Here is a 25,043-nt window from a genome sequence, read left to right as displayed (position 1 = left end):
CCCCCCCCCCCCCCCCACTCATTAATATTGACAGGTCAGAGGCACGCGGCGGCTAAAAAGATAGTTTAGTTAATATGAAAATCTTCACCGCTCCACATACATTCTGGTTCAGATTGTGTGCATTTGATTAGTTTCATCACCCTCAGAAAAGGGGTGAATCCATTCTCTTAATGTTGTGGAAAATGTACCATGACAGTGTAATTATTTTGAGGGGACCAATTTGCATTTCCAGTGCTCCGCTAAGTAAATGTTACTGTAGGTTCTGAGGCCTTAAAGATAAATTACTAATCTGGAGTATTTAAAACCCATGAAACATTTAAATTAAGTAATTTCACTTCCTAAAGGGCATCGTGGAGATTTTTCCACACATATGCAGAGAGAAACACTTTTTTTTTAAATAAACATCAGCCCTAATCACTGAGACAGAAATCTGAGTGAGAGCAGAGAATATTTTCTGGAGCTTTTAATGGTTCCTCAGGGGCTTCCCCCTCTGACTTAGATTAGATGGGATTTAGACAAAGTTGATGCATTGCACCTCTTTTTATTCCTCTTTTCTTATTAGGATCACAGACTTAAGAATTTGTACTGTGCGCTACATCACTGACAGAATCACCACATACGTGTTTTGTGTTCGGTTAAAACGAGGAGCGGAGCAGAGCTGTAAACCGCAGCTGTTTGTGACATTTCTCTGCAGCGAGGCTTTGATCAACTTTTAAGGGAAATCGATTGGAATTGTTGCTCTGCCCCAATTTAGAAGACATCTCATCAAATGGAGCTGCAAAGGGTCTAAAGACTACAAGTGTTCATTTTTGTTCCCCTAGTGCTGCAAATTTAGTAATTGACTCTGATTTTTGGCTTCAGGCAATAACCTAATAAGGCCATCCAAGGTTAATGATAGACCCTTTTTAGACTGGCTGAATGTCTGACACCGATATGTAGTGGTGGTGAAAAACAATTATTACTTACATGAGAGACACTCAGGGCAGAAGCCTCTGACATCTGAGGGAAACGTTGTTATTCTGCGTGTTAGAAGCCGCTGTATTTATTTACAGTTTTGCCCCGTGCGTCAAAACGGCAGCCGTCGGACATTAGACCAAAACACCACAGTCTCTCAGACGTCAGTCTCAGCTGGGGGGGGGGGTTGTGTTGCTGCAGCCATCTCTTCCCAGGAACACCAGCGCCACAAATCTCTGTGATTTAACGTCTTTCACGTCCAAAGCAGCTGGAGTCAGCAAAACTGTCATGTGCCATTGCCAATCTGCTATCATGGCGTCCTCTGCAAAACAATTTATCCCTTCCTTTCCCGCTTTATTAGCCATAGATTACGGGTGGTCGTGGACAGTGCGGAGCCTCTGCTATCGAGGTAGCCCTTGTAATTGACTCTGGGGAGGAAGGGCGGATAATCATTTGAGCATAAACCACGCTATCAGTAAATAGCTGTTGAATACAGCTATTGTGTTTCCTCCATTCAGCAGGGTTTTCACTTCATCCTGTTACTGTTACAATGCTGCTTCGTCCTCCACCTTTATCTCCACAGCCGTGACATTTTTAACACACAGTCACATGGTTCCAGAGGATGAATGCTACTGACTTTGATGATGTCATCATTGGGCCAAAAGTTCGCGTTGCACAGTTCTTTGGTTTGTGACCAAAATCCTGATGGGTGTGTCAGTACAAACATTAAACCTGCTTCACATCAGCAGGTTACGACTGACATTTTTAAAAAAATTTTAATTTATTGTTTTTTAAAAAACCTTTGTCTAATGTGTAAAACTGTTTTGTCCTTCGATGTTCATTCGCAGCTCCTACGTCAAGTGTGAAAGTTTTAAGTGGAGCACATTTTCTGCCTGTTTTTCAGAACTCTGGATCCTCAGCAGCCTCCACTCCCAGTGCTCCAGTAACCGGCTACAAGCGCATGGTCATCCCAACTCAGCCACCGCTGACGGCCACGAAGAAGTCTACACCCAAACCTCAGGCTCCTGGGGGTGTCTCTTCTATCCCCCCTTCCTCTGTCAGCCCGGTGGCCAAGCCTCAAAGCCACACAGCTCCTCAGCCTGTCCCAGCATCCTACGCTACAGCCTCAACCCCAAGTCAGCCCACCTTCAACGTCCAGGTAAGGTCGGCCCAGCCTGGCCCCCAGCATCAAGCCCCGGCAGGGCACCATTATGGCCAGCAGCCCATCCGCAGTCCCGCGCAGGTGCAGTACATGCCGGCCCAGCCCAAAGGTCCCGACTTTGCCTATGGACCGCCGCAGCCCGGCTTCTCCCCGATGGCTCAGGGTGCATATCAAGAACAGCACCATCCAGGAGTAGCTCAAGTAGGCGGGCTGAGCTCCAGGAGACCTGACCCTGTCCAAGCATACCAGCCTGTTGGGCCCAAGAAGACCTACATCACAGATGTTCCACCAGGCATGGCTTCCTACGCCTCTGGACCTGCTGTCCCACCAAAGGTAAGAACATTCACACATGTGCGAAACATACTAGGAGAAATAATAAAGCATCTACAGTCCATTCCCTGCACATGTCCCTGCTGTATCCACCCTTCCATCCATTCATCCTTTCTGCCAGTTTCTGGCACTTGTCATGGTCTGATTTGGGGGCAGTAGGCTTAGAAGAGTCGGCCAGGCATCCATTTCCCCAGCCGCTTCGCCCAACTCCTTTCCCGGGAATCCAGAGGCGTTCCCAGACCAGCTGGGATATTTAATCCCTCCAGTGTGTTCTAGGTTTGCCCTGGAGCTTCCTCCCAGTCAGATATCCCTGGAATACCTCCACAGAGAGGAGTCTGGGAGGAGTCCTGATTGGATGCTCGAACCACCTCAACTGGCTTTTGTCAAAAGCATAGCTGTTCTACTTTAAACCGCTATGGGACATTTGAACTCCTCTGCCTATCTCAAAGGATTGACCCAGACACCATGGGAGAAAAAACTAGTTTCCAACATTTGAAGCTGAAATTCTCTCCTTTCAGACACGACCTAAAGCCTGCAACCAGAGCTGAGGGCTGGAACATAGATCCAGTGATAGCTGCAGCTCCTTACTCACACAGTTCTGCATGACTGAATCACGTAAAGTCGTGCTCCATGTTATCGTCATGAACACGACCCAACAAACACTCAGTCAGGTCATGTGTTGGGTAACAGTAAGAGGAGGCTTGGAAACCTAGTTTGGTATTGTCAAGTTCTGGTATTATCAGTTCTTGTTTATCTTTTAAGGAGGGCTGAACAATTAAAGGACATATTATCAAAATCACAATGTGGCCAAGTTCAATATCCAAATTGCAAGAGCTGCAGTTTTTTTTCTTTTCTTTTTTTATTGATAAAGGTCAAATCAACAGATGATAAGTGAAGTGTGAATTATCCTTATCTACATCATTCAGCCCTAAACTTCAGTATCTTTTCACTCATTTCCTCCTCATGTATGTATGTGTGGGTCTACAAGAGCACAAGATTGTGTGTGCATCTACTCTTATATACGTGTGTGTGTGTGTGTGTGTGTGTGTGTGTGTGTGTGTGTGTGTACACAGTATGCATACATTTGTGCAGCATCCGATGTCAATGCAGTGGGGAGCTCCTTGCCATCTTTCATTGAAATGCTCAGAATAAACAGTTGTTTTAACCTTTATGAATTTTTGAGAGGTATTCTCTGCTGGGGGTTCACACCATCTGATTTCATTTGTCTCATAAAAAGCCGATTGTATTCAGAAGTATACTGTATATCTACCCGCCGTCACTATAGGAACCCAAGTTTATAGCTTCGTGATAATATATATTTTTTTGTTTATCTCCTGAAATATAAACTTCAATCATTAGTATCTCACCTTTCTAAGGGTTACTACCAACAGTAGTATCTTCAAAGTCTTACTTTCAGGGCCAAGGAGCTCAAAAAATATTTATCTACAGTTACAGCTTATATATAAAAAAAACAAAAAATAAACAGTTAACGATGAACAAATCCATCGTATCATTTCCCAGCTGTGCAGAAGCTGGTCCAGCACTATCAGAGTTAACATTAGCACCCAGTGTTACCGATCGATGCGCTTACATTTGCCAAACTCATCAGTTCATTCTTGTCCTGAAGGTCTTTTCTAAAGTGTGTAAGCAAAGAAGTCAAACATCATTGCATTGGAACAAAACCACAGTCTTTTAATAAAATACAATTACCAAATCTACGCTGCAAGACAAGGGGGAATGGGTGTGTGGAAAATGTAGCTTCAGTGTTGTAGCATAACACATGTATGTGGTCATCAGGTACATACCTTTTACAAGAGTTTCTTTTTAAAATAGGTCAACTGGAAACATTAAAAAGTGGTTTTTCATCCAACTCACGGAGCTAACGTTAGCTTAATTAGCTAGCTGATAGAATCTAGCAACATCTGCCATCACTTTCCTGACGAAGTTGATGTTTGTCAAGCAGAAAGAAGAAGCTTGCATCTGAAATCAAGATGGAAATCAATATTGTGTCAAAAATTACAAAGAAAATTTTCAGATTTAACTGTCCGACCATCCACTCTTCAACAGTGTAGCCGTTTAAAACACACAAAGAAAATAAAATACTATTCAACACAATCGCATACTGTAATATCCATAGTAGTTAAAAAGCACTTCATTAAATTTTTGAATAAGCAGTAGAAAACCGTCACGTGCCCAATCCCAAGCCTTCAAAAGCAATGCAAGGTTGGATGCGGCGCTAGACCTTTTTATAGAACTGTATGTGATTGAAAAGAATTACAAAATACTGTCATCCCTTAGAACAGAGTAGTCAAAGCCACAGAGACATCTATTCTCATCTCTATATCCAGCCGTCGACAATCTCTGGAAAGTGCAAGGCCCTCGAGTTTTCTTTAATTCAAGGATTTTATGCTGGTTCCAAATACAAACTGGGCCTCTCAGCCTCTGGGAATAGCTCATCAAGGACTGTACTTTACTAAATACAAATTAGCTTCAACATTGCAGCTAGTATCTTAAAAATAAGTCTAATTATATTTGTTCAAAACAAAAGTCTACATTTTGCTTGAAAAGCTCGCTTTGGTCCCAGTATGATGCATTATTAAAAAAAACAAAAGGTGGCGTTTAATAGATTTGCGAGCAACTCTTTGATTTCAGATAAAAGCAAATCGCTAATTTTACAGATATAGCTCATACATGTAAATAAATATATATGTAGGATAATGGGCTCTGTGCCCCCCCCCCCCCCCCCCACATATTTCATTTGAACGCTTTGAGAAACATATCAGGAAACTTAATGCTCCATTTGCACACATTCATCTAAATTGTATACCGTAAATGATTCTGTGGTGTCACGCATCATGTTTGACCCGACCGTCCCCTAAAATATTTGTATCCAAACCTTAGCTCTAATCTGTTTTTTTTTTGTCTATTTGTGTCCAGTTTTTCTTTAATGCCAAAACAGACCAGAGGCACTATAAAAGCCAGATTAGAATTAAAGCAAAATCTGTCAACTTTGCCTTTGTGATCATCACTCTGCTTGACCCGATGTCGTGACATGTTCGTAACCTTTTACAAATGGTGTTAAATCTGCTTAAAAGAAAAAGGGGTTGTGCCTCTTTTAATCTGTTGTGTAAATAAACCAAAACACAGTCAATTAAAGGAACTATTTACATATTTGTCATAATTATCAAAAATGATCTCCAGTCACTTAGAGTTAATGTTGATTTTATGTAACACCCGAGACTTTCTCAGTAGGGGGTCTGTGATTTTGATTGAGGACTTTATTAAAGAGATCATTTCACATAATTGAGTGTATTCATAGAAGGTCAGTGTCATTAGAAGTCCAAGATGAAGTCGTTGGATGAAATCCTATGATCTCGACTTGTTCTAGCTCGCCTGCTCTGCCCCCCACCTCGCCCTGTATCACCCTCTGCCACCCAGCACCCCAATCCCCTAACGTGTTGTTACTCACACGTAAAGTGGAGGTGTAAGAACATCTACAGGCTCCAAGGACGCTTAATTACCCAAATCCACCAGTGTTTGATCTCTATTGTAGTCCAAAAAATTAACAGATTTCATGGCTGCCGGTTAACATACCAATTTCCACGAGTCTCTCCGTCTTTCCCGAAATTGGAGGAAAGCTAAGCTGGATGATGACTTGTGTTATGGCTGAGCTTGAGTGACGTTTGGCAGCGGAGGATTATTTTGAACTGCTCAATCCCTGCAGCCAGTTAAAGCCCCTCGAAGGTCAATGATGGTTTCAACTGTCAAACATGTTTAAATATCTGACATTTTCTCTGCCTTCCAGTCCTGGCCACTGCGCCTTTTGACCTGCACAAGAACATTGGCATATGGTGCCATCAGGATGTGTCCAAAAGACCCTTTTTATATGTGTGACCTGCCATAAACCCTTATTAATCTCCAAAATCCTATTTAAGAAAGAATACAGCAAGCAACACCTGTGGAAATCCATCAAAGGCATAAGCAATTCACTGCCCATGTAACCATTACTTATACAAATTATCTTTGACAGGGCATAAACACATTATTCTGGTATTTAAAGATAAAGTCCCGATTTTTATGTAATCTGTTTTAGCTCAAATATGCGTGTTATGTGTGAAATGGATCATAAAACAAAATGACTTTGTGCTTTACAATAAAAGAAGTAATAGTCCAAAATCTAAATTTGTAAAATCAAATTTATGGAAATGATAAAGTGCTCTTGACTCGACTTAAGTCAACTGAGCACCAAAAAGCAACTGGGAGTCAAAACCTACCCTGAGACTAGACGAGACGTACTGGGACCAGGAGGGGTATTTATCAGGGTCTCCGATTTGATTCATCATTTGTCATTCTAGTGGAGTACTTTTTTTTAGACATCCTATTATTAATATCAACAAGCCGAGACATAATTAAAGACCTAAGTAGTTAAGGTTAGGTTCATTTCGGGCATACAGCTTCATATCATTCCCATATCAGTGGACGTCAATATAACTGTACGTCAGTGAAAGATATGTCCCAGATGTTGCATGTAATAGGGAAGGAAAAGGGGCCTAGGATACGACCCTGAGGCACTAAAAAAAACAAAAAACAAAGGATTTGACATTGACAGATATTTTTGGGTCTACTACCTGGAAGCTCACCCACTGATGATAGCCCCAGATGGTTTTTTACTCTGCACTACGCCCATCTAAATATTATTTAGTTGAGTTGTTCCCTCATGTGGACGGGTGGCACTTCTATTTATGCCTTGAAAGACAATCAGGTGTGAACTCCCCCTGTGTTTACATCATACATGATGTCTTCTCCTTAGGTGACTGACCCTAGCTGCCCCAAACTCAAGAACTATGTGCAGCTCCAAAAAAAGCAAGCTGGCTGAGTGCAGGGTTTCCAGCTCTGCTATAGATTTCCTGAGTGGATTTTTCTTCTGGTGCAGGATTACCACATGTAACTACAAAGTGAGAGCCCAGGGCTTCAACAAGATGAAGATGTTATCTGCAGCCCTGTGATCTTTTCCCTGTATATAGATGCACCTTGAAACAAATTGCACTTTGTTCTACACAACAAACAAATGGTTATTCTAAACCGTATACTGACAGACAAAAAGTCCCATATGTTTTATTGTTTTGAAAATTTGTGAGTTGTCTGTAGTTTTGAAGGTTTTTTTTTTTAAAAGAAAACAACAACACAAAAAAAAAACACAGAGACAAAACATAGGAGCTTAATTCAGATCAGTGATTGATATAATACAGTCACCATATTTCTCTGACCCCTTGATCTATTTTCATTTGTTTGACAGCACCATCAAAATATCACATTGGAAGCCCATCCACATATTTTAGTGTGCTTGCCTCTGCAAACTGCACAAGTGAACAATCTGCAGGATTTCCCTCTGGCAACACAAGACAAGAAATGAATGATTCTTTACAATTCCTTAAAGCCACTTCTATTTTTGCTAAAACCACAGCAGCAGTCTTAATTCTCACCACGTTCCTCAACATTTGTTTATTTGCTATTCAAGTGTCGCTGTGTTTAAAGGACAAAATCATGATTTCTATTTCTGTTCAGCAATTTCTGCCAAATTAACGTACAGCAGAGCTTTCAGAAAAATGACACCACTAAAATAAAACTTTGTATGGGCGTGTGTGTTTGGGTGAAAGGTGCAGCAGTGAACCTGAAAATATAATTAGAACATATTCCACTCAGTCTTTCAGACAGTGATATTGTCCTAAAAGCGCAATAAAAAAAAAACAAAGTCATGAATTTGAAAAAAACAAAAACAAAAACGCACACCCACTCACATCTGAGTATGAATTCATTTACACCTGTGAGTGACTCTGCCTTCTCAACAATCTCTCTTTCTTCTCATACTTTTCAAGAACGTAAGATTATAGAAAGAAGCACAAATAGTAGCAGCTTTTTCTTTTGCTCATCACAGTTCATTCTCATCATTTTTATTTTTCATCTAAAGTGAACTGTTAGCTTGAGTGAGGCCAATATCTCTGTATTAATGACACACATTCATAATGAATAGTGTATATTAGCTCAGTATATCCAAGTTGTTGGTATGAGGATGTGCTTATGACACAAACAGGACACATAACTTTTGCTGCCTTCAAATAGAAAATGTGGGGTCGAATTTTTGATACGGGAAGTCAATGATACGCTTTAAACGTGCCACGCATATCCATGAGGCCTGACAAATGTGTTGAATGTGGTAACTCCCACCTCCAACATTTTTTTAAAACATTTAAATATATCATGAGAAATGAAGTCTTAGGTTTAAATAAATAAATAAATCCACGTAGTGAGAACCACAGCAGTGGGTCACTCAAGTCCGCTCCGCTTGTGAACTCAGTAAATACGACTCCACATGAATGAATCATTTTCCACACACACACACACACACACACACACACACACACATACACACATACACACAAACATCATAGATGCATCTTACACTTAAAGCTGCGGCAGCCGTCAGGTTGGGATGTGCATGACAAGATGTTGTTGATGTTTTTGAAACTAGGCTGTGAACTTTGTGAGGTTTTCAAAATATCAATAGTGACTCGGGAGTGGCGAGGAATCTGTACCAGAATCTGTGAGGTGCAAAGCATGAGAGACAGGAGCCTGAAATTACTTTTTAAAAGGCCGTTTGCAAGTGAATGCGTTTCATTATGTCTTTACACAGCAGACAGACTCAACAGTAAACGGCCTACCTCATTCTAGTCGGTGAAATTAGAAACATAAAAAGATGAAGTGGCTAGTGTAAATATTATGATAAAATAAAACGATCGCAGACATCTGAAGGAGTCCGATGCGGAGACCCCGTCACATTCCAGAGGAGAAGCTGCATGAGGCAGTTTAATCCTCTCATCCTCCCTGCTCATGTTAGTTTGTAATATTACATCTATTGACACATACCAGCTGAGCTTGTAACCACGCAGCGCACATTCTCCTGCTCTGTAGTATCAGGAGAAGCCATTCCAGCACTAATGCAGGTCAGACTGCGTGACATGCTGGATTCCTCCTGCACTGCACACGTACAGCTAGTGTATATGATTATTGCTGTGCTCTACAAACTGTGTTGTTGGATGACACGATGTTAGCCGGTGGTCCAGGATCTGGTTACTGGATGCTTCAGGGACTAAAGGTCGGTCGACTAGACCTGATCCTTGAGGTCAGTGACGGAACATGGAGCTCCTTGTGTTTCACTTTTCTCAAGCTTCCTTTTAGTGGCTGCTTCCAGGCTGGAGCTGTAACAAATCTCAAGTGCAAATATAGCCCCAAGCGACAACTAAAAGGAATTAGGCCCATTAAGGGTAACAGGGACATTTGTAGTATTGATAAATATTGGTGATTTTACGTTAAAGTGATTGATGGTCAGAGCTATGAATCTTTTGTGATTGGACTCGACAAATAATGGAAATAATTGTTTAAGAGTTATGTTGGTTATTTTTCTGATTAATTTATTGTTACTGTGACCAGTGTGTAATAAAGTGTCACTTTACTTATTATTATTTATTATTCTTTTCTTATTTCACTGTGAAACCAGTATGTGGACTGCGGGATTAATTAAAGTATTGCAAATTAATTAAGAGTTTTAATTATTTATTACGATAATGAAAACAGTCATACAGCAGACTACAGAACTAACCACGTTTACTGCTAGATACATGAAACCAGTTACACTGTTGAGTTTTTGACCAGTAGTCGTGTTATGGAGAAATGTTTTGATTATAGACTGTAAATAAAGACGGACATTGCCTCGGTGACATCACCCACAGGTTTCAGAAGATGGGTTTTGAAGCTCAGAGTGGGCTGCTCCACCATCGCCATCTTGGCAGTACCTGACTCCGTCTAACTCAAGATTAATCCAAAAACACTGATCCAACTAATCGGAACCGTATTGAATTAGGAAACACCTTTGCTTTTGCCTTTGTTGTGAAACAAAGATTTTCTGAAACATTTTCTGGTGTTTTATGGATTTTTTTTTTTTGGGGGTAAACTAAAAAAAAGAGAAAAAAAAGAAAAAGTAATTTATAAATAGGCTCCACCCAAGTCCGAAATGTTAAAGGATTTCCCCAATGGTTGTGAAATTATTACTTCCCAGCAATGCAACACTTGCCGTGGTATTTCTTGCCATAAATTAAATGTTATTTTAAGAATAGAAAACCAAAGAAAGTAATCATGAGACGATATTGATTCTAGTTTTCGGATGATATTTGCTCATGTTCTTGTAGTGAAACAATAATTACTCTGAAAAAGCACGTCATCTTTGAGGTAGAAAAAAACCAAGGCAAGAGATATAAATAAGAGCATTTCCTTTATGAATTCTAAATACTACAACGACCCCTTTACTTTTATTTCATTTACAGATTTTGACCTTCACTCCATTCAGTCTAAACAACACAGCTGCACTGAACGCACATGCTAAAAATCCCGGGGTCCCACAGGTATTTTTCTTGGGAGAATTCCCCAAAACAAATCCCACTGTCTTATTTCCCAGCTTTCAGCCCTAGTTTATAGTTTCACATTATGCCACATACACAGATAATTCTGCCATTTTCTATCATAAAACTGAGCACTGTCAAAAAAATACTACACCTAAAAGGTTTCTATGTATAGAGCTGAGCCCCTAATTATCTGCAAAACCTCACAAAGTGAATTGATTCAACATGAAATAAAGACCAAGTCAGGACTTTGATTAGTGTTCAGTTTTGGTCTCACTTAGCAGTGAAGGCTTTTCCTGTCATCCACATTCTTTTCTGTTAGGAGTTGATTGGCCGGCTCGTTCGGTCAGCGGTAACCCTCGGTAGATCAGAAGTGTTTGTCACATAACCGCTTATAAATAATAGGCCCTGCCACCCTGCTCTCAGCCGGCCCCCTCCGAGACGAACAGCGCGGCTGGTAAATAACTGGCCGGATCGATACCTGTCATTACAGTTCAGCGAGCCCCGGCAATCTGAAATGTCTGAGCTGTTTGTTTATTTTCTTGTTCTCGGCCTCTCCTCGACGGCCTGCAGTGAAGAGATGCAGATGTGTCCTGCAGCACTGAGATTATCCTGCACATTATAAACATAGTCAGTTTATGGTGCGGGCTGACAGCTGGATGATGTCCCACGTTCAAACTCGTGTCATATGAAAACAACAAATATGCTCACACATTCACAGCAGCTGATTTTGAAGTATTTTTTTGTGAGTTAGACGTTTGACTTTGTTAGTGTATTGATCCAAGAATTTCACCCACTAAGTCCAATCTACAGGAAGGAATAGAGTTGTCTTGGTTCAAACAGAAAACCAGGAAGCCACTACCACCTGCATAAACAGTGGCCCCTGCTGGCTCCTCTAGCACATGGTCTCCTGTCAGTGTCAACACCTCTCCGCGCATAAGCAAGTTTTCTGTGTTTCTGAAGCTGGATTCCTCTCTGCCCTCTTAACATCCTTCTTCTGTCCGCAGAAGAACTCTCCTCCGCCCCCTGGCTCCGACTCCGTGAAACGTGTGCACTTTCTAAACATTTTTTCTCTCATCAGGGAAGCAGCCCTGAGTGGATCAGGCTTCTGTGTATTCTCGGCTGCAGCAATTTAGTGGTGGTGTTTGGTCAGGAGAGATCCCTCAGGGTGTCATTCACGTCGACCATGCAGCTGTTTAGGTGGAAAGGGGTGGAATATATCATGGTGTACTTAGGAGGCAAAATTACACAGGAGATCAACAATTACAAAAGGGAAGTTCGCGTTGCCAATGCATCGATTTGAAGACATAACCTGTATGAATCCTCATTATGTCCACCACATGTGTTTAAATATGGATCTGTGCTACCACATGAGGAAACAGCAGGGGAACACTTTGAGCTTTCACCCAAACCAGGCAAACCTGCATCCTGTGTAATGTAGTGTTTGCTACATTCACAGGATTGTAATGGTACACAAAGAGACGCCAAATAAGTTTTATCTCTGTCTCAAACAATTTGTGCAGTCATTTGTTGTTGTTGTTGTTGTTGTTGTTGTTGTTGTTGTTGTTTTTTTTCAGATTGCTTGTGGCACCCCTCTCTACACTCTCAGATTTTCAAATATCTGTTTGCAGGGGGATGTGTCAGTTCCGAACAGATGACCTAGTTTTTACACACGCACAATCTTACAAACATTGAGAGGCCCCTCTACATACATTACATGTCTGTGAATACTCTGAAATTCACCCCTTTATATGAATTTCAGTTTACAAGCAAGAGATTTGAGTGGCTGTGGAAAATGTCAATTATGGAATTGGTTAATTTTTAATTATCGTCGGCTGCTCTGTACACAGCTGCTCTACAGTTGACTGTTATTTTTTTTCCTCGGCATTTAATTGGAGCTGAAACAGCATGACCTATTTTGTTTGGAGAGAATGTATACTTTATCTGCGCCTCCTCAGAAGGTGGCCTTGAGCTTAATTTGCAGCGCCTACGATGGTTCTTCTCAAAGTCTAATGCATTGCAGATTACTCATAACCTGTTTAACATCGCAAGCAGAAAATTCATCAACTGGATTACATAAAAACCTCTAACATGTGATCCCTCTCACAGACTTAACACGGTCTTAAATTAAACATGCAGCTGCCAGAAAAATGACAAAGCAACTTTTCCCACAAATATTATTTTTTGTCCAGACGAGCGGAGCACCCACTGCTTCCTTAAGATGCTCACAGCGGCAGTTTGACTCCACCTGTGTCACCGAAACACAAAGTCGTCGTTTGTGTTATTATGAATATAACTCTCCATTCTGTCTGCTCAGTCTTGTGAGTCAATCACAGTAATCGGGCGCTCTCCTCTCCAAGGTTTCTGTTGAGCAGCGCTGCCGTGTCGCCATGACACAAACGGTCTCTGTCAAAGCCCACTTGAGGGAAATGAGGTCTCTGCACTTTAAAGTCATCCACTTTAAATCGATGGCTCTTAATACACATTTTTTTAAGTGTTTAACCCATATGTTTGGTTCTAGACACACGACATACTGCAGCCCCCTCTCCTCACAACACCCACTGACACACACACACAGGCGCAAACACACACTTACAGTGAAAGGATAGTGTGACTGATCCAGCAATCCTTTCATTGTTTTGGTAAAACGGAGTCGCCTAAGCTGCAGTAATCACTCGTTTAGTGTTGTGGCAACAAATGCTTTTTTTTTTTCTTTTTTTTTTTTTAGATTTTCCAATCCAATAAAACATTTCAATCCCCTCGTGCACCCTAACTAATGCAGTGGTCCATTTGCTCTTGTTGTGGTTATTATTGACATTATTTCTAATAAGCCATTTCCCTTTCAAAGGCTCTATGTCCATTTCAAATAATACCATTGTGATTTGAGGAGACAAAAAAAGCCGGGACGTCAGATTGTGAGCTGACTAAAGCTTCTCTTTTAAAAGCCTGAGTTAAAGCTGCGGCTCTATTGACACTAAAGAGCATTTTGTATTGTGAAGTCCATCATCAGTTAATCTGTGGATAAATGTCTGTGACTGATTATGTCTTTCTTCAGTTTGCGCTGATGGTGCAGGAAATGCTAAGCTATCGTAAAAAGCGAGACAATTGCTTTTTGGGTAAGGTGTAATTTTGCATTTAGAGGAAGTAAAACAGAAGCTGACTGATAGATAGATGACTGCAGGTTTAGAAGCAGATTAGTGTTGTTTAGCGCTCGTCTTTCACCGGGCTCCCTCCACAGTGCTTTTACTTTCAGCTCAGTGGTTTGTGTTGTTTGTGCAGTGGTTCCCAATCTCATTGTGTTTGCACGTTGCTTTTGAACCTTGCAAAAAAAAAGAGGCCTGGCCTAAATATGAGGATACGGCTCATGATTCTTCAAAAGTTACAATGAAATTTGAAGTCTCCTCACTTTTTGTGCAAGGAAGTAGAAACCATGATGAAACTGCACTGTCCGTTTTTCAGAGGAGGAGAAAACAGCACGAAGTTTACCCCTTTCTCAACAGTATAGCATTTGTTCTATCAAAAATGTCTGTCCCTTTATAACATTCAACATTTATCAATGGAGGAGCCATCGCGCTGTTTGGTCTGTATTCCATTCAGAAAGTGGAAGCTCGTCAGTGATTCATCACTGTAACTCAAACCCACAGAGAGCCGGAGGAAACTGGAACTTCCGAGTTCCGTTCCAAAAAAAAAAAAAGGAAAATTTCTTTCAAAATCCCATCGACGTTGTGACCACACTCAGAAACTCACCAGAGTCTTTCTCATCAGTGTGTTGTGCGGCCTCTCTCGTGTATTCAGATAAGAACGTCCGTCTTTTTTGAAAAACAATCTGACATCATTGTTTATTCAAGAGGACTGAACGGCGCAGGCGTCTTTATACAGCAGTGCAAGCAGTCGTTTAACTTTGTCCTATAGCTGCTTCTGTTGTGGAGCGGATTTGTGAGAGAAACTCGGAGCGGCACAGAGGAAAACATGCGAACATGAGTCACAGAGTGTTCAAATTACAAATGAGACGAATCAACAATGAAGCCGCCCAGCTGCTTAACTCCCGGTGTGACCAGTATAATATAATATCAGAACTAGAACTAGTTTAAGTGCAATGACACACTGATGTTACACAAATATACACTACAGTACCAACATCATCAGGTGGAACAAAAATAAATTAACGCCCACTGGTGTAAACGAATGCATGTGGTGCCATTATTGAAGAAAAATAAACTTTGAAATTGATTATTTTTGCTCATTACAGTTGTAAACCAAATAAGGAAAACAAATCAAAAGAAACATGAAGGGATATTATACACCCAGTGCCAGTTAATTAGGTACACCTAGCTAAAGCTAATTCAGTCCAAACCCTCATGGAGGTTGTAATGTGCTGTCGAACTGTCCTGCTTTATACTGAGAGTTGTTTCTGATATTAAGTCGTTTATGTAAATGACACATTGCACTGCGGTGTTAGCAGAGTGCATGAGTTTCAGACGGGTCAGGTTTACCTGATAAACTGATAACCGAGTGTGAGCACGGCTTTCTTAGCTAAAAAAAGACATTTTAATTTCAGCTTTCAGAAGTGTTTCCGTCTGTATTTCTGGATCCAGACACAACGTCCTTCTCATGTTAGCTGACCTGTGTCGTGTCTCGCTGTGATTCCTCCTGCAGAACCTGTGAGCTCCCTTTGTTCTGTACATGGTGGGTGATGATATGCAAATAGTTCCAGCTTCCTGTTCACTTGTGCTCCTTTGTTCCACCTGCGCTAACAAAGGTGCAGATCAGATGCCCCGAGAACAGTTGTCTCTCCCGCTCACTCTCTATCGCTGCGGTGGAAGCGGGAAAGACGGAGCCTGAGGTTTGGTTCCTAGCGGGACACGGTGCTGTCAGGGCATCAGGTGAGAGCGTGTGCCGAGGCCCCTCTGCCCACCCCCCACCCTCCGCTCCTCACTTAATCAGTTCTGACACGATGCCAATCCCACGGTGGGTGGCGAACACAGCTTGATTCATAGATGTGGCAGTCGGGCAGTGATCAGATCCCAGACTCTGCTCACCCTTCACTGTCATTGTGTGTCAGGTAGCATGCACCAGTGGTCACTTACAGATGATGTGGTTGCTTTTCATTTTCAAGTGGTTTGGCATTTAACAACGCCACGGCAATCATTTGTCCGGGCGATGGCATTTGACGGTCCACCGGGATCCTTCACAACCGATAGGATCTCTGCCATTAAACAGCATAGATCAGATGACCTGAAACTACGAGCCTCAACACACTGGGGAAACAAGGAAAATGGGTGCAACTGTTAACCCAGTCGCCACTGAATTTAAGCACCGACTTCAATGAAACCGTGGCTGAGTGTCCCAAGGGCGTAGGCAAGCAATTTACTGAATTGAGCCAGACATAACTGAAAAATCATGTCTGCAGCACGTATAGCTGCTGTATGGTTTCTATTGTTGCCTCTTAAAAGCTGAACAGGAACTGCGAAGCAATCATAAAGCATGCAGGGAAGCAATTTCTTTCTCTTATTCAAGTGAAAAATTATTCTGTGCTGTCACAAAAGACTCCCTAACAAGGTGCTTTAAACTCTCTGGCAGTGCATTGCTGCGGGGTGTCAAAGAGTGGATAAGGTATAAATGAAGCTTAAACTCAAAAGTCTGTTTCTGGTAATAGCAGCATTTCGTTCCCTCTCCAATGTGCTTTTGATGTGGAGCTAAGATTAACAGTGTTAAATCGTCCTCTTCACTGTCTCAAACTAACAACACGGGCATAATGAGCACAATGTTGACAACAAGAGTGTTTCTTTGAGGTGTACGAACATTGCGCAGACTTATTATCTTTTCTTTTGTGCAGGTTGTTGTATTAGAATTCAACCCTCTGCACACACACACACACACACACACACACACACACAGTGACCAATGTGTATTATTTAAAAAAAAAAAAAAAAGTCATATCATTTGAGGTGGCAATAGAGGAATATCCAACCACTGAGGAATGTTGCTTTCATCTCCTCCTAATCCCCCATGATGCGATCCTGGCCGTTCATGCTCGAGTGGCTGAGGAGGCGCGGGGGTGCCAGGGAATCCAGGGAATCCGACATGGCAGGAAGATTTGCGCGTTGAACGTGTCGATCCCTCAGAGTTAATGAGGCCTATTGTTTGGGCTTCCATTATCAGCCTGCTGCATCCTGAGCCGGGGCCGAGCAGGAGTCATGCATCGTAAAGTTTAGACTTTTCCTTGATACATTGTGGACAGTAAGCAGAGCTCAGCATTTCTTGCTGTCTCTGGAAATAAACTCAGTCGACCGGTGAATGTTCTCACACCAAATGTGCTGTGCATTTGCATTATCAACTTTTAATGTGTTGTCAAAATTACACCTGCTTTATATATAATGTTGAAACCTTCACTGACACATACAATGAGCCCGCTGGATGAAAATCCAGTCATTAGTAATACCAGAAGAGTTGTCCGACAGGATCTGTAACTGCTCTCATTCTGAATACAAAAATATTTCTCACTCAATCTCTTATTGACAAATCTGATTCCTTTATGTGACACAGTTATCCTCGGATAAATCAGTACAAAACCAGACAGGCTGCTAACATTCACCCGGCTCCCAGACGTCACAATTAGGAGCACCTCAAAGGTCAGCTCAGATCATGGCCCGTGTTTCAATATTGAAAATCAAATCTACTGTAAAGATCCCGCCGCCCCCAGATCTAGGGAAGGTCATGCGAGTGTCACTGATTTTTTGAAAAAGGCACGGCCGTGCGGCACCAGTAGAGTCAAGTTCAGGCCTCCGGGGTGTCTGCAAAGGACACGCACACCTGTGACGGGATTGCGCCGTGAGCTGGGGCTCAGGGAAGGAGGGAGGTGGGGAGGGAAGGAAGGAGGGAGGGGGGTGAGGTAGCTGTATTCTGCAGCTCCGGGAATGATTGGCAGAAAATGTCAGGCACAACACGTCAGCCCCATACAGACACACAGCAGGCAGATGTCAGAGACTGCGTGATAAGAGGGAGGGCAGGCTCACAAGTAAAAGGAAGGAAGTGGCATCTTCAGAGAGTTATGTCATCCCTCTGAATCTTCCTACACAGTAGGCCTCAACATGGCTCACACTTTCCGTCTTTCATGCTCAGAGTATGTCTAAATAACTATCTCCTGACCTATCACCCAAATGTGCAAGTCTTTAAACGGTAGCTTTCTTCTAATGTTTGCCTCCTCTTTCTCTCCGTTATCATTATTTTTCCAAACACAAGGATTAGTCAGGGTCACAGTTTTGTCCACATGCTTGAATTGCACAGAAGGATATGCACAACCTTCTGGGCTGCACACCACTGGGGCCTGAGCCAGGGTCAGATATCTCAGAGGAGAAAGGCAGACTGAAGACTATCCGCTGCATGTTAATTACAGTAAATGTGTTTTGTTTGACCTTGAGACAGTACCTCATCCTGATTTACTGAAGTCAGGTTCACTGAATATTTAAGTCAAATCTGTATTTTGTTAAGCAATACATTCTTGTACTTTTCATCTTTTCATCTTTAGCAGCGGCTGTATTGCACTGAGCACAGGTCGACGTCGTCGGGTCACGTTAGAAATAAATGCAAAGGAAAGTGCTGGAATATTCTTTATTATGTTAGGTCAGCTTTGTGAATCACAACCGTGTCTCTTCTCTGGTTCTCAGGGCAGTGCTCCGATGGCCCACCCTGAGGATGAGCTGGAGCGTCTCACCAAGAAGATGCTGTTCGACATGGACAACCCTCCATCTGAGGAATATTTTGGTAAGGAAGACTCATCTCACTCGCATTGGATTCCATTTATTATGGTGAAAAAAGATGTCGCAATATCAGTATGGTGCTTCTCAACATTTAGCTGCTGTGGTTTCAGGATCCTGGTATCGTGTCACACTACCCAGGTTTCTGTTGCAGTTTCGCGCCAAATATAAGCTTTTTCTTTTTTTTTTTTTTATTTAAACACAATGGTGAATGGTGTGTGATTGAGTTATGTTATGCGGATAAAGCTGGGTTTCCTCCTCTTGCGATATCGTTTCCGAGTTATCGAATAGTCTGAAAAACATCGACAAAACAAAGCATGTTTTCATTATTTGTTTTAAAGTTCACAATTTCAAATTTGAATTAAACAGGTAAAGGTAAACGCACCTATTGTCATAACTTACTCACACACAAGCCTTTCATTTTAAGACTTATGTGGGAAGGAAATGATAGCTAGTTTTTTACATCTTATTTTATTGCGCATTAGTCACAAGAATCATTTCTAGCGAGTAAGGCAAATTTTAGCTTCAAAACATCCATAAAATAAGGGTTTATCTAACAAATACAACCTCTAAGACCTTTGGCAATTAGTCAGTGAGAAAAATTGCCAACCACAATAAAAATAAATTGACACAAAATGGGGTTTTTAATTCCTAAGCCTACAAGTCTTGATATTGTATACTGTCAGTATTGCAACATAAACAAGCTTAACTAGCCAAACAAGCTAACACTTGTTTAGCTAGCTAGCCACAGATAAACAGGAATAAAACAATGTTAGATTATGGACCAGTTAAGAAGAGCATCGTTTTCATATTGACGGAGCATGAAGCATTGTCAAAATATCCAATTATTTAGTGAGTTTTGCTATCGCTACATAGCCAACGTTAGCATTAACAGCTGTTTACTGCGAGTTCAGTGTCAAACTTTATTCCTTTAGATGCCAAGATCTCTTCTCCAGCGGAGGAAAGCAACACTGTGTGTTAACTCTTGTTTTGCCTCCGCCGAAGTTAGCATGCTAACCAGCTAACAAGGCAGGACCGTCTCATCACTTTTCTGACAGCTGTCCTGAAAAAGAGCGTGTTTATTATAACCTCTTGTCTTGCAAATGCGCTGATGGTTACCACCGCCTTAAAGAGGTTTAAGAAAGAGCGGTAAAGCAAACACTTTTTCATGCATTGGATGGTGCGACAACCAAGGACAAATCACATTACTCCTAATCTTCACTTACGGCCACTAGACTCTATTATATCCTACATTTAGAGATATTTTTCAAGGTGAATACAGGAGCAATGATCATTACGGGCTGCTGCTTGTTACATGTCTGCTTTACCTGATTTCTCGGCGCACCAGCCTCTTCATGTTCTAGTTTTTCTGATTATAATAGGATAACTCACCCTGTGCATGTTGTAGTTTCATGTACTCCATGAATCCTGGTGCTGATGTTTGAACACAGCTGTATAATAATAATTTGTGCTATTAATGATCCCTACATACTCAGCTGTCAGTGTCTCTCACACGGCAACAGTCTCTTCACAATATAGCGTTCGTAGGTGAGAGTAGCAAAGTGGCTAAAATAAGCCTGTGACTCACTGTTTGATTCACATGTGACACTGACACTGGGAAAGCTTTGCAGACACACACACACACACACACTCACACACACAAACATCCTTTTTGATACATCGCAAAAGTCGTTCAGGAAACATTAGCGCAGGTAGTGTGATCTCACGGGGAGCGCTCACTCTGTTGCTTTTCGCTGTGACATTTTGTGAAAACACTAAAATAGAAAAAACAAACAGACTCCTCAATTACGCTTGAATTTCTCCTGAACCACAGGTTGTACTATTAAAACGAAGCTGCCACATTTGCGGCGGTAAAGGCTGAACAAAACAATGTGGGATAGTGGGTTAATAGACTGAAACTGGCTTAAGGTTTCCTAGATTAGCCTACCCACTGACCCACAAAGTTAGTTTTGTTTCACAAGAACAATGTTTTTGGAAAATGGCTCAAGGCTATTGAGTGCGGTGCAGGTGTGTGAGATACAGACAAGGATAAACTGGTAATTATTGGTACTTCTTATCCCCTTATTTCTGTGGTGTTGACACCGCAGAGTATCTACCAGTCTGGGAAGCAGTCCTCAAGGTACAGTCTCAAAACTATATCAGTGCGATCGGAGGATAAGGCACAACTAACGAGAAGGAGAGATACAGTGAAGACTTTGGACAGATGAAATGTCCTGATTTTGATAAAACTCTTCTTTCACTGTCCAGCTGTATTTTTTTTATTTTATTTTATTTTATATTATTAAAAAAATTTTTTCTCTGAAGCGATTGATATTTAATTTTGTTCTCGTAAAAAATACAAGTGCCAGGATTAAACAAAATACCGATTTTAATACTATTTCGCAAAATAGGATTCAAACGGCAAGGATTCTGTGCATTTATATTTCATTTCTATTTTTCCGCCCTCTGTACCCTCTGCTGCCAGCGAGTGCCATCCCTCTGCTGCTCTCTGTTCTCGAGCCTTTAATCCCCTTTGCCCTGGAATTAGTTCCCATGCCCATTAGATACCTCACTCAATACATTCAATGGGACTCTGGAGCAGGCTTTATATCAGCACATAATCACACAGCACACCATGATAGCATGTGTAGGTGTATTATAGCTACAGGGACGTGTATTTAACTGGTATTAAGGGATATTCGGCCTCACGTTGGTGCGCACTGATGTAAAGACCTTAATTGGTTCACATTAGACATAGGTCAAATGGATCTGCTGGCTTAAGCAAAGTGTAGTCATTTTACAGAGGAATGGCCCTCAAAGCCTTGTTGGCCTAAATTTTGTGTGAATGTGTATGTGTTGCAGACCTGGCATGAACTCTGTGTACTGCTATACCATGCATGCGGTTGCACACTAATTTGCCAACTATAAGGCTGACTGGCTGAAGGCTGGTAAAACAAGGACAAGCGAGTTGAGAAATGGGTCATATGTGAGCTGAGGTAGCCAGAGCAAGTTAGGGATAGCGCGTGCATGCCCCAGCTGACAGCGGCTGACTGTCGCTGGAGTGGAGTGGAGTGGAGTGGAGTGGAGTGGAGTGGAGTGGAGGCGAGGGGAGGGAGGAGGGTCATCTTGTGGTTAAACTAGGCGACAGCTGAATTAACTGAGAGATAGAAAGAGGATGAGAGCAGGAGCCCACGACTGAGGTGACTGCAGGGACTCATTAGGAGAGAGTTCAAGCGCAGGCACATGCTGCTCTGCAAATCCACAGAGCCTCATTCCTCCCCCGCTGAATAATGTACATATAGTCGCCGCAGTAATGTCAAAATTGACTTTAGCCTGCCGTGTCTGTTACTTTATATCCAATTCTGTGGGAAAAATCAGTCCCAGAGCATGAGACTTTTGTAATTACAAAGAATCTGATGGCGCTACAAGCCTCTTCTGTTTTGGCGGGGTACACGGGGAAAGAGGGCCAGCAGTTGTTGAAACCCTAAGGCTAGTAATTAACAAGATTAATCAAAGTGGGGCTGCGATCTCTAGCGCACTACTGGACTGGATCATTGTCTTCCTATAGCAAAGTTTTATTGGTGCCACTAATGTCTTTGATGAGCTTCTAATCTGAAACAGCTATAGTAAATTTTCATTGGTCCAGAGGGGGTTAATTGAATTGAATTAACGTTAGACTCCGGCTCTGTGATGTCACAAGGAAACTTTTCATTCGACTCAATTGAGCTCCATCTGTAGCTTATAAGTTTCACAACATTATTATGCTCCTTTTACAACAACGGCAGTCCAGCAATTACACCAGACCAGTCTTTGAAGACTTCCTGTACAAAAAAAAGAAAACCGGCACATGAAAAGCAGCTATTCTCACATACAAATGCTCCTCAAACTGTAAAAAACCTGAAAATGATGCACTATAAAAGAACGGCTTTTCTTGTGAGAAACCCAGTTTGCAAGCCAGAAATTCCCCTATGATTGAAGCTTCTTTGAAAAGCAACTGATTAGTCCTGATTTAGAGTTCCAGATTAGATTTGAGTAATCTGAAAGAGCCTTTTCTCCAAATGTCATCATCCGTCATATTTAATCCACTTAGGTTGTGCGTAGGTGTACTGTGTTTGTGGAAATCTAATAAGACACAGCTACTCAGCTTGCGGTACAGATGCCTTGGCATTTGTGCATCAGAGGAACTTACAATATTTTGTCATCACTACATTTCTGTCAACCAAAACCAGGACGTAAAGCTGAATAATTGAAAGGATGAGATGCTTTGCATTATTTACAATTAGTGATGATGATACTTATGCAGTGTAGTTCATTCGGTTGCAGAGAATCTGTTTTTATTCCTTCTTTTAACACCAAAGTGACAAGTTGAGAATTCCTTCATGTGATCCCAGACTGTTTCAGTTTTCCACTGTATAGAATTAAAAAAAGAAGGAGTGAAATTTTGATATCCAATCAATATTTATACAGTGATTTTCCATAGAGATTCCCGAGCGGTGGCATAAATTATTTTGTAATGTTATTATCAGATGGTGGAGAGATAGTCGTTGGAAATTAGCAGGGAGAGTCTTATGGGCATACTGTACTCCGCTCAGGACTCTCGGCTGTCGGGAAAGCCTCTCCTCCTGGTTTGAGCTGGTCTTTGTTTTATGATAAGAGCCGGAGAAGAGAAGGCAGGCTTTGCCATTTTTTTCCTCATAATGTCAGCTGGAGGAGCTCTCATAATTTATGAGACACCTTGCATGAAATGTTCATGAGGAATCTTGGAAGAGATACAAATGGCAGTGTAGCTCCAGCAACAGTACAGGCCAGAGGAGTCAGAACAGATCAACTAAGGTAATTGGGTCAGAAAAAGTTTAGGTTCACAAGGTGCACTGTTGTGGAGCTGCCTGTGTTTCTTTTACAACACAACTGAGCATCATAACTTAATGTATTAATAGGCTTCCAGTTTAGACAGCTTTGTGCATTGTCTAAGATACTCTGGTGGAATTCATTTGCATATTACTGAGGTCGCCCTCAGCAACCTCTTAGGAGTTTGCTTTTAGATGTGCCTCTACATGTCATAACAAGTGGGATGTGTGTCAGAGTAAAACCTTTCTGATGCTTTAAAAAGAGCCCCCCACCAACCGCGCTTCCCCACCACTCTCCACCTCCACAGTCTTCAAATGCCTTTGGCCAACCGTCTCCCCCAGTACAGATAACTGTTTCCATTTACTCTGTGAAGGTTCACCTTTATAGTCATTCTCGATGTTCATTTGGCGTGTACACAAACAATAAACAAAAGTGCTTCCAAAATATGCAGGTGCAATATGAACAACACATTTACAACTACAGACACTTAGCTTCATATAAAAATGCAGCTTAAAAAATGTTTTTCATCAGTTCAGTTTCCATCCAAAGAAATAATGCAAATTTTGACGGAATTTGAAGAAAATCAGTAAAAATGCAAATTGATAAGTTTCCATTTACTACTAAGATAAACAGCTGGTTAACCTGCCGCAGAAGAAGAGGGAGCAACAAGACGACGTAACTAAAAGAGTGCAAGTAAAACCTCAAACAAACAAAAGTAAAATGTCAAAAACATAAGACGATTGTGTTTGTTACAGTCTCCTCGTCGTTCCGAACAGCCCTGATGTTTTTCCTCTCGAACGGTGAAGTACAAGCTTCGGTGGATATTTAAGTCACGTGCTTCGTGTGCGTCATGATTTATTCGCTGGATCTGTTTTCACTGCAGACAACGCTGACCCGACATTTCCCACTGCTGCTGCTTCACATTAAAAACATTCAGTAGGCAAAACACGGAGCAGCTTTTATTGTGAAAACCGCCACAATGTCTTATTTCTGACAAAGTAGCTGCTCAAGTAGAGGTTTGCTGTATTATTAAACCGCAGTTGCTGTAACCACGGCAACCACAGGTGTTGCCAAATCAACCAGGACTGAAATCTTAATGATTAAGACAAATTAAAATGTGTAAAAAAAATTTAAAAAAATAGTGTGACATGTAATTAAATAGCTGAATAAAAATAAAGAAAAAAATCAAATGAAAATACTAAAGATAATGAATCATAACATTGTACTGCACTTAATTCTGACTTTGTTTTGATGCAAATAGAAACAGCAATACTTTACCTACCTACTTTTTTTTTTTTTTTACACAGTAATCTCCTTGTAGGCCTTTTACTGTGAAGAGCCTGTTTCCTCTTTCCCTATCAGAGGATTTCCTCCAATGACAATGGCTGAGTGTTTGGCCCTTGTCTTTGTTGTGCTGTGCTGTAATCCATGTGCATGTGCATGTGCATGTATGTTGCAGCACTCACTATGAGGCAGAAGAGCATAATGCTGCTGGAAGGAGGTCAGCGACCACCCAGGGGCAAGGGGGGGGTTGGTGGG

General features: G+C 41.6%; 1 protein-coding gene across 5 annotated transcripts in view; it reads left to right on the top strand.

Annotated features, from left to right (window-relative positions):
- Positions 1-25,043, top strand: part of lpp (LIM domain containing preferred translocation partner in lipoma) — a 142,670-nt gene that overhangs the window by 84,513 nt on the left and 33,114 nt on the right. For all 5 annotated transcript variants that reach the window (XM_087179199.1, XM_023425955.2, XM_087179200.1 and 2 more), the window contains 2 exons: positions 1,859-2,449; positions 18,567-18,663. In XM_087179199.1, the coding sequence (XP_087035325.1) occupies positions 1,859-2,449; positions 18,567-18,663 (688 nt within the window). The remainder of the gene's footprint in view (positions 1-1,858; positions 2,450-18,566; positions 18,664-25,043) is intronic.

The sequence above is a fragment of the Seriola lalandi genome, unplaced genomic scaffold (genome assembly GCF_002814215.2).
Source record: "Seriola lalandi dorsalis isolate HSWRI2012SDOR001 ecotype SW California unplaced genomic scaffold, Sedor1 jcf7180002054797, whole genome shotgun sequence".
NCBI lineage: Eukaryota > Metazoa > Chordata > Actinopteri > Carangiformes > Carangidae > Seriola > Seriola lalandi.
This window is presented reverse-complemented; position numbering and strand designations above follow the sequence as displayed.